Genomic DNA, 10,329 nt, shown 5'->3' with positions numbered 1-10,329 from the left:
GCCCTTCACTTCCAGACAGATGTAGAGGTGCTGGAGCATGTCCAGAGAAGGGCAATGGAGCTGGTGAAGGGTCTGGAGCACAAGTCCTGTGAGGAGCGGCTGAGGGTTTAGTTTGGAGAGAAGGAGTCTCAGAGGGGATCTTATTGCTTTCTACAAGTCCCTGACAGGAGGTTGTAGACAGGTGGAGGCTGGTCTCTTCTCCCAGTTAAAAAGCAATAGGTGAAGAGGAAATGGCCTCAAGTTGTGCCTGGGGAGGTTTAGATTGGATATTAGAAAAAATTTCTTCACCGAAATGGTGGTCAAGCACTGGAACAGGCTTCCCAGGGAGGTGGTGGAATCACCATCCCTGCAGGTGTTTAAAAAATGCATAGATGTGTTACTTATCAAAATGGTTTAGCGATGGACTTGGCAGTCCTGGGTTAACAGTTGGACCTGATGATCTCAAAGGTCTTTTCCAATCTAAATGATTCTATGATATGACTAAATATTAATATCTTAAAAATCCTAATTATTACCCCTAGGAACTGTTACAGTCACTTGAATGCCATTGTGTTATAGATGAAAACATGCACCACTGAGGCAGAGACCACTAGAGAGATTTTTCAGTGTGGAGTGAAATTTATGCCTGTGCCGAGAGCCAACCCAGGAGCCAGACACTACCAACAAATGTCTTTACTCTGCAAATACTTTAAAAGCTCAGGAACCAAATATATTGCAGGTGAAACTCTCCATTGTGCAAGGGTCTTACACAGGTCTCTGTATTACCTAAGTCATACTTAAATACTATTTTAAAGTTGCACAAATCTACTGCACAGGCAAGAAATTTCCCTTGAAAGAATTCCTTGAGCCCTTTGAAAGGGATGTACTTTGGTAGCATCTGTCACAGTCTCTTAAGCAATACATAACTCTTGTGCTGGCCTCTGTACCAGAGGTGGGTACACCTTGCAGAGTATCTCTCTTGTTTTGTAGAAATGTTGCAAAATCCTACAGTGCTTTGGAGTTTGCATTATGCAGACTCGTAGATATTGCATATGTACAAATTTCAAGACAGCTAGTAAACATGTTAATTACTGAAATGATCAAGAGAATAGGGACATGAGTATTTACACTTCAGCTATTCACAAGTTCTGGCCCTATGCTGAAATCCTCATTCCACTGAAATTGTTGAAAGCTGTTACTGACCTCTGTGAGGCCAGTATCCCCCCCCTGATCTTGTCAACTGTTACTTGCCACCACTAGCCTGTCTTCTAGCCCAATGCCTTCCTCAGACTCCATTAGTGAGATTTCTCAGTGTCAGACTTTTCTCAAAAACCAATTCCATTCTGAGGAAAAAGCTCAAAACAATGAGAATCATCTACCCAGCATCTTCACCTGGCTTACACCTGTGGTACAGGATTCCAGGGCACATATCCTCAAAGGAAATTAGGTGCCAAGTACCCCAAAGGCTAGATACCAACAAGATTCCTCTGCAATAGCATTCAACTGCCCCCCAGCCCAGTGACCATGCTCCTGGCACCTTTGCCACGTGCACCCAGGCATCACCACCACCTGATGGGAATGAGCTGCCCAGGTCTGCAGATGATGCCAAAGACCAAGAATAACAAAGTAGGACTCTCAAATAAGGTGATCCTGATCTGGAAATGGACTTAGTGGGTCAAATTGACTGGATCCAGTCCTTTGGTCATTCTTAGACAGCACCTAAACTGAAAAAAAAATAACAATTGGAATACACGATCCTCAGTCACCGCAATAAAGCCGAGTACTTCACTGGTTACTTTCTAGGCCATGATTATTAAATAACACCAATAGCAGAAAATGAAAGAGCTCTGTACCATTACTGTCAACAACTTTGCAGTGGGGTTGCCCAAAGCTGGAGATGGCTCACAGCTTTGATCTAAATCAGAAAATGAGGAATATAGTCTTGGTGCTCTCATTTTCTAGAGAAAGTTCTCATCAGTCTGCTCTAGCTCAAATAAAGTATGTGAATGGTCTTCCACTTACACTCCACTTACACTCCCACCCTTTACCTTTCCTTCTTGGGGAAAAGCAGACTTGAAACTTAAGGAGAAAAAGAAAGAAAAAAAAATGCAGGGAAAATTTTTTACTCTCCTGAGAGTAATCACTTCTTTCCTTTGAATATAGCATATTGTATATAGCATGCAGCTCCTCTGGGTTTTTTTGAACCTCTTTCCTGTTGCCCTTAGTGTTGTCTCCCATACATTGTGTATTGGGTAATTCATTCAGGGTTCAGGATCTTTCCTTGCGGCAAAGCCCCAAGAAATTCTACTTGGTTACCCCTAATCTGCTCACCTTGCAACAAAGGCTGTCTCACACTTTTTTTTCTGAACCTTTCATATTATCTCCAGCCCAGCCATTCTGAAGAACTAGTTAGCACTGATCTCTTCACCTGTCCCTTCATAGCTCTTCTTCTCCCCTTCCATTTGCACATCCATTTCCTGGTTCATGATTCCTGGAGCGTTCTTTAACCTGCTTTCACCTGCCAGATTCCCCATCGCATGGCTCCTGGATTTGCTTTCCCTCCGTGGGGGATGTGACCTGTTCCTGGTAGAACAGCTTAACACAGCATTATGTCACACTCCACCAGAATCTCTCTCTTTGTAACAAGGGTTTCTCTTGCCTAACTCTACCCTTAATAAAGACAGCACAATCCATCTGACTTACTTTAGATGTGATTCAGAATGAGAGGATCTTCTCCCTAATGTATCTTGTTTTCACCATTGACTATGATGGGAAACTAGCTTAGTTGTATATTGCTTCAGTCGAGATGTCTACATTTTGTTGAACAAAATTAGAGCACTGGTTCTCAGATTACACATGATGACAAATGGATTTATGCTGAACCAGTGGCTGAACACTGAATGAATTCCAAAGTCCACGCATTACTTCTAAGCAGTTTGTGACAGGTCTAAAAGAAAAGCAGGTTCTTAAATGTTACATAGCAATATACTTCTGTAACATCTCTAAGAGAAAGTACAGACAGAAAATGTTAAAAACTACTGCACTGGATCTTTTTTACAACAATGAAGACGGTGTTGTATTGTTTATTCTTAACTAGAAATCATACATAGGAGTGTAAGAGCAGGCCCTGACCATGAACATACTATAGCCATCCTTTACCATATATTATAGATCCGCTTCCTAATCTGGCATTGTGTTTTATTTCCATGGCATTCAGAGGATTCTTTGCTGTATTAGACCATTAAAGTGCCTGCTCTTGTTGGCTTAGTAGACACTCCCTTGTTCTTCACATTTTAACATTAAGGATTACTTTGAAAGTAATTATTTATGTTACTGTGGGTACATAACATTTGTCAACAGAAAAGGGGTTGCTGGAGAAGTCTGCTTAGCTTACATGACTGTGACATGAAAAATGCAGCTTGAAGTAGTAACTTTAATAACGCTCCAAAATGCCAGTTTTAAAAGTAAAACTAACCCCAAAGACGATCACCAACACAAAGCCATCATAATCGCTTTCACAGAAAAAAAGGAAAGATTGTGTGGTACCTGACCTCTGTGTGAGTTTTCTGCTCAAGAATAAATTTTATCTGAAGCAAGTCACACGCTTGAAACGGTGTGATTTTTGTTTTAAATAACTGTATTTGCCAGTGGCCACAGAAGTTTGGGCTTGATCAGGCTGTTACTGAAGCTAATATTTTGGGTTGGCCACCCCTTCCAGTGACTTTTAGAAAGTGCCAAAAGAAGAAGAACCCGAACTTTGACAACAGCCTTAAAAAAAAAATGCCTGTTGTCTACTAACGGTCTCAAAGAAGTGGCACACATTATGAATCAACCACATAAATCTATGCCCCAGAAGGATTTATTCTGACTTGAGCGGAAGCTCCCGGTGAGGAAGTTCCTCAGAATCCCAATCCCTCTGCCCAAAATAAGCCGTTCCTCAGCTGCCAGGCAGCCAAAACGAATCGCTCTTGGGCCAAGCCTTTCGCTGTGGTCCTGCCTCCCCCTCATGAACTTCCACAAACACCCAAAGGCAGGCGGGCGGGCGGGCAGGGGGCCGCGCTCCCTCGGGCTCTACCCGGGCCCTTCCCGCTTCCTCCCGGCTCTGCCGCGGTGGCACCGAGCGAGGGTCCGGGCTAGCGGGCGCGGAGGCCGGCGGCGGGCCCCTGCGGCGGCCCAGGCCACAGGCGGCCTCACGGCGCCGCCGCCTCGGCCCACCGGCCCGTATGACATCATCGGGACGGCTCGGTGTCGATCCCCGCCGGTTAACGGCGCGGGCGCTGCTCCGCGGCGGCGGGCGCCGTCACCGCTCTCGCCCTGCGCGCTGAGGGGGGGACGCTGGCCCTGCTACGGACGGAACGGGCTCCCATTAAAATTCATCACCGACGCCATGCAGCGCACTGACAGTTCTGCGCCGGCTTTGGGCTGAGTGTCGAGAAGCCGCTTTACGGGCTGCGAGGGGGGAAGCGGCGGAGCCGGGGAGAAGGCGCCCCGTCCTAACGGCCCCGCGGCGAATACGCCCTCCAGGAACCACGGTGCTTCTTCAGGAGCCCTCCCTGGCTCGGGGGTTAGAAAGAAGGAATTCACCGGGTGGGAATCGGGAGGAAAGAAAACGAGCCACGAGCGGGAGGATCCAGCCGCAGCAGCTGAAGAAGCCGCCCGGTCCCTCTCCTGACAGGCTGCGACGCGCACCACGGCGGCCGCTTCCTAGCCCCCATTTTCAGCGAAAGGGGCGGGAGGGGGAGTTCAAAGACATAAACAAGGAGCGCAGGACCTAATTCCTCCCCCTCCCTTTCCTCAAACTAGCTTGCCCAGGCCCGCCAATAAATCCAGCTCGGCTATGCATCGCATCGGGAACGTGCTGCCGCGGAGGCTGCCTTCCCCTCACTGAGGAGGCTGCTGTTGCTGCTGTTGCTGCTGTTGCTGCTGATGCTAGTGCCAAGGCCGCCTTCCCCTCATCGAGGAGGCTGCTGCCGCTGGGACTGCCTACCCACCCCTGAGGAGACGAGGCTGCCTTGCCCTGACTGAGCCAGCAGCAGGTGCCGCCGCCACCGAGGCTGCCTTGCCCTCATTGAGGCGGCCGCCGCCGCTGCGTTACTGGGAGAGATTGTGCCGCTGCGACAGGGGAGGACGGGGCTCGGCGCGCAGGGAGGAGGCGCAGTGAGCATGCGCCGCCCGAGCCACTGACTGGATTCTTAGTCAAGGTACCCAGGCAAAAAAAAAAAAAAAAAAAAAAGGGGGGGGGGGGAAGGGGGGGTGTTAAAAAAGAAAAGAAAAAGGAAAGCATTGTGAGAAAGAAGAATGAAAGACGGCGGAGGAAAATAAAAAAGATTCTAAAAGAGACCGCCAGGATAAAGCAGCCCTCGGTCGGCGGGAAGGAGCAGCTCTGGCTTGTGGGGATCTCCGGCACCAACAGGTAGGAGGAGAGGAGCTGGGGGAGGCTGGGGGTGCCGAGGGCTGCCGCAGCTGCAGGTGCGTGTGGGGAGGGCCCCCCCCTCAGGGAGTGGGTCTAGGGGGGGTGATTTCTGAAGAAGCGGCATGATGGAAGTGTGCACAGACAATGCCTCTTCCGCTCCCCGGAGCTCCCCGCCGCGGGAGGCGCTCGCATGGGTCCGGCAGATGCGGCTGCCAGGCAGCGGCACCCGGGCTCCCTTGCAGCGCGGCGCAGTCCAGCCCTGCATGGCCGTGCGCGGGGGGAGCGGGTTCTTCGTGAGTGTGTGTGTGTGTGAGTGTGAGCGTGAGCGTGAGTGTGTCAGCGCGTGTGTGCCACCGTGTGTGTGCGGAGGTAGGGCCGGCCGCGCGGCGGGGACAGCTCCACAGAGGAGGGGAAGCGGCGGGGCTGGCGGGAGGGGGGAGGGGGAGCCTGATTTCATGGTTTTAAAACGATGCCATGATCTGATCAGCCTCTGTTTACACAGCAGCAATCAGGCTCTTTTGTGGACGGTAAGAATGGAAGGATTTTGCTGGGATTCAGTGGGAATATCCTTTGTACACCCGAGGTGGCATAGGAAACACTTCGTGTGAATAACGAAGGAGCCTGATCATGCCTGCTGTGGCTCCTGTCCCTGGATCTGGAGGGAGAAAAAAAAATCCAACAAAAAACCCCACAGCAGCAGCAGACAGTTCTTTATTTTATTTTATTGCATGAAATATGTTCCGGTATGATTCACTGGGAGAATTAGTGGGAGTCGCGGAGCCCTAATTAGATAAAAAAATCAATTTATTATATGTTTATTTAAGCATAACCAAAACCAGCCCTCCCAAAAGGATGGGCATTATATCTTGGGTGTGTTGCCTATTTTTGCTCAGTATTTACACTGACCATTGCTTGTTATGAATTATGTTGAGGCTTTACAGATTTGCATTAAAGCGGGGCGGGGGGGGGTGGGGTGTAGACCCTGAAGGATAGTGCTATTGACTGTCTGGCATACCTGTTTATTTGAAAGCCTAAATGATAAAATTATCGTTTATAGGAGGAAGGGAGGGGGATAATGAATACTGTTTCTCTTACAATATGCATGAACAAACACGGTGATTAATGTGCTTTGGTGACTTGGGTTAAAAAACATAAATTCTGCAGGGTTTCTTTGGGTGTGATCTGTATCAACACAGCAGCTGCCTCTAAAACATTGACAAATCCTGTAGCCATAAAATAAATGTAGGTAATGTCAAAATATCAGCAGTCTTTGGGGTTTTTTTTGAAGATGTCAATGATTAACTCTTGGGCTTGCAGACTGGGAATCTTTTGATTCATAAAATCTCTGAGGCTGTAACTGTAAAATTATATATGCTACCAAATATAAGGGGCACTGGTCAGTTCTGAAACTGTCACAAGCCAAATCTGTGAAATGCCAATAATCAATCAAGCTAAACAGTAAGTATAAAAAAAAAAAAGCCTCAGGATTCTTAAAAACAAACAATAGTACTCATTTACAACTTCATTTGGTTCTCCATAAATTAACATCTTTGTTAGCACTTTCTGACATAATTTCTTGTTAACTTAAGAACTGATAGCTCGATTTTTTTTCAGATATTTTGATGGCATGACAAATCAGAAAGAAGAGGATGTACTGTATGACTAGACACAAGATCAGTTCTGTTTTTGGATTACATTTTCAGTAAGATGTATGGATCTATTTTTTCCTTGTTCTTAAATATAGATCATGAGACTTGACTGAGGCAATATACATATCATCCATCCATCTATGGCGAACTACAGCCATGCAGCTGACAACATTTTACAAAATCTCTCTCCTTTAACAGCTTTTCTGAAACTGACTTCACTGGGTTTCATAATAGGAGTCAGTGTGGTGGGTAACCTTCTGATCTCCATTTTGCTAGTCAAAGATAAGACCTTGCACAGAGCTCCTTACTACTTCCTGTTGGATCTTTGCTGCTCAGATATCCTCAGATCTGCAATTTGTTTCCCATTTGTTTTCACGTCTGTAAAAAATGGCTCTACTTGGACGTATGGGACTCTTACTTGCAAAGTTATTGCCTTTTTGGGGGTTTTGTCCTGCTTTCACACTGCTTTCATGCTATTCTGCATAAGCGTCACCAGATACTTAGCTATTGCCCACCACCGTTTTTATACGAAAAGGCTGACCTTCTGGACTTGTTTGGCTGTTATCTGTATGGTGTGGACCCTCTCTGTGGCCATGGCTTTCCCCCCAGTTTTAGATGTGGGCACCTACTCGTTCATTAGGGAGGAAGACCAATGCACTTTCCAGCATCGTTCCTTCAGGGCTAATGATTCCTTGGGATTTATGCTTCTTCTTGCCCTTATCCTCCTAGCCACACAGCTTGTCTACCTCAAGCTGATCTTTTTTGTTCACGATCGCAGGAAAATGAAGCCAGTCCAGTTTGTTGCAGCGGTGAGCCAGAACTGGACTTTTCATGGTCCTGGAGCAAGTGGTCAAGCAGCTGCTAATTGGCTGGCTGGATTTGGAAGGGGTCCCACACCTCCAACCTTGTTGGGAATCAGGCAAAACGCGAACACCACAGGCAGGAGAAGGCTACTGGTTTTAGATGAGTTCAAAATGGAGAAGAGAATCAGCAGAATGTTCTACATCATGACATTCCTCTTTCTGACCTTGTGGGGTCCGTATTTGGTAGCCTGTTACTGGAGAGTTTTTGCAAGAGGGCCTGTAGTACCAGGGGGATTTCTAACAGCCGCTGTCTGGATGAGTTTTGCCCAAGCTGGAATCAATCCTTTTGTCTGCATTTTCTCCAACAGGGAGCTGAGGCGCTGTTTCAGCACAACCCTTCTTTACTGCAGAAAATCCAGGTTACCAAGGGAACCTTACTGTGTTATATGAGGGAGCATCTGTAAATCTTTAGCCTTGTGAAACACTACCATTCTCTGCTAAGCAATTGTGGCCTGTAGCCATGTCTTGAGGAGAAAATCAAGAATGGGATGTCAGCAGTTGTAAGGATTTGGGCAACATTCTGCAGTCTTTGCAATAGCTCACCTCTAATCCTATTTTAAACCTAAACATGTTCCTGCTGACCACTGCTGAAGGTTTGTAATTAAGAACAAAGGACTGAACTACTGCCCTGAATTCCTTTATGTGGTTGAAATCTAGATTATGAAAGTAGCAGGTGCTAAGTATCAGTGCTAAATGCTGTGTATATCACTACATAAAATAAGACCATCAAAAAGATTAGCATTGGACATCTTAATAAATTAAGTTGATATGAGGTTAATGTGTTGATAAAACTAATTTTAGACATCTGAAGATCTTTAAAACATTTCATACAATTATTGTTTTGCAAAGACTGAAAACTGGGGACTCAAGTACTGTAACTGATTAAAGATGTGCCATGCATTATTGGATTATCACACTTACAAATCTGTTTGCCTTGTGAGTAAGTTTTGGGGAGCGTTCCAAAGCAGTATTTTTGTTCAGATTTAGACTTTTTTTTTTTTTTCCCAAATATATTACTCTTTCTAAATACCATTTTCCTTAACAGTGAAATTACTAACATTTAACTGTATTCTGTGGGTTTTGCTGATTTGGTAAAAAGTTTAATAGACTCTTATTTATATTTTTAAAAAAGCTAGATATCGGTCTGTTAGGCAACGTTAATGATAATATCCAGTCATAATTGAACAGTTATAATTACACAGAATAAACACATGTTGCCTTAAAGGGTTATCTAGTATCTTCCATTTTGTTTAGCATTGAAGCAAAGAAGCAAGGAAAATTGAATCAATAACTCTGGTCAGTCATTTGGGAGTGCATGAAAGATCACTTAGTCCTCTTTTTTCCTTTTTACTCCAATGGTTCCCAAAATCAGTATGCACATCACTGGGATGATATGATTTTTTTCTAGGTGTGCCGCCCTTTCTAGTTTGTTCTGAGAAACACAGGCAGTTGATGTATGTTTATATTTTAAGACAGCTGTCATGGGGAGACCGCAGCCTTAGTATGATATCTTGCACAATTTGTGAAGCATTTATTCTACTGAAGGCACAGTCTTGTTTATATTTTCTGCACATTTTTGTGTATTGGTTGTTTTAAATTATTTAAGTTTTAACTTGTGAGAGCATATAATATGATTTCTTAGTATTTTAGAAATACATTAGAGTCTGTGAGTCTTTCCTTCTTTAAGATACAGATGTGTGGATTTCAATATAAAGTTGCATTTGCCAAAATTTACCTGTGTAGCTTGTTAATTTTCTTGGAATAAAATTTTACATTTTTCCAGTTATACAATTAACCTTTTTTATTTTGTCTAGTGAGCTAGCATGAAGTACTGAGAATGTAGCCATTATGAATTATTATCCTTTGCAGTCACTGTATTCCCAAACTGTAAATGCATGAATGATGGGCACCACAGGATTGATAAATGATATTATCTACAGTAGCACTATTGTGTAGTTTATCATAATTACCCATCTATCTGTTCTAATATGTCAGTTATATTTAAAGTTACAACACAGTATTTGACATCAACTTCACAGTTTAATTTTGGAAAATGTGTATATTTGAAGCACAACATCATGAGTTGGTCAATCATAAAGAACATGGATTTTTTCTTAATTTCTGAAGAGACAAGACTAGAGGTCTTAATTCAGTATTGGTATATCTTGTCCTTTGTTGTAGTTTTATGACCAGCAAGTTAATATATAAGTACACAAGCAGCAGTCAATAATGGAAATGCTTAAATTTGTATGATGACATTATACAACATATGCAACAATTCAGAGAGTTGTGTCTTATCTGTGATCAGACAACTTGATCAAAGATTTGGTGAGCAATCTGTTTGACCTCACTTACACTTTTATACTGAGGTTGATTGGTTGAGAGGCATGGCTTTATATACTGTGTTGAAACAGAAAAATTGCTA

General features: G+C 44.5%; 1 protein-coding gene across 1 annotated transcript; it reads left to right on the top strand.

Moving 5' to 3' along the window:
- The first annotated feature begins 5,221 nt into the window (after positions 1-5,221).
- Positions 5,222-9,688, top strand: GPR85 (G protein-coupled receptor 85). Its single transcript, XM_055712626.1, is given in 4 exon segments — positions 5,222-5,392; positions 5,895-5,919; positions 7,007-8,229; positions 8,232-9,688. Coding segments are annotated over 2 exon segments (1,125 nt in total). The 5' UTR covers positions 5,222-5,392; positions 5,895-5,919; positions 7,007-7,181; the 3' UTR covers positions 8,309-9,688.
- The last annotated feature ends 641 nt before the right edge of the window (positions 9,689-10,329 follow it).

The sequence above is a fragment of the Falco cherrug genome, chromosome 5, assembly GCF_023634085.1.
Source record: "Falco cherrug isolate bFalChe1 chromosome 5, bFalChe1.pri, whole genome shotgun sequence".
In the NCBI taxonomy this organism is placed as follows: domain Eukaryota; kingdom Metazoa; phylum Chordata; class Aves; order Falconiformes; family Falconidae; genus Falco; species Falco cherrug.
This window is presented reverse-complemented; position numbering and strand designations above follow the sequence as displayed.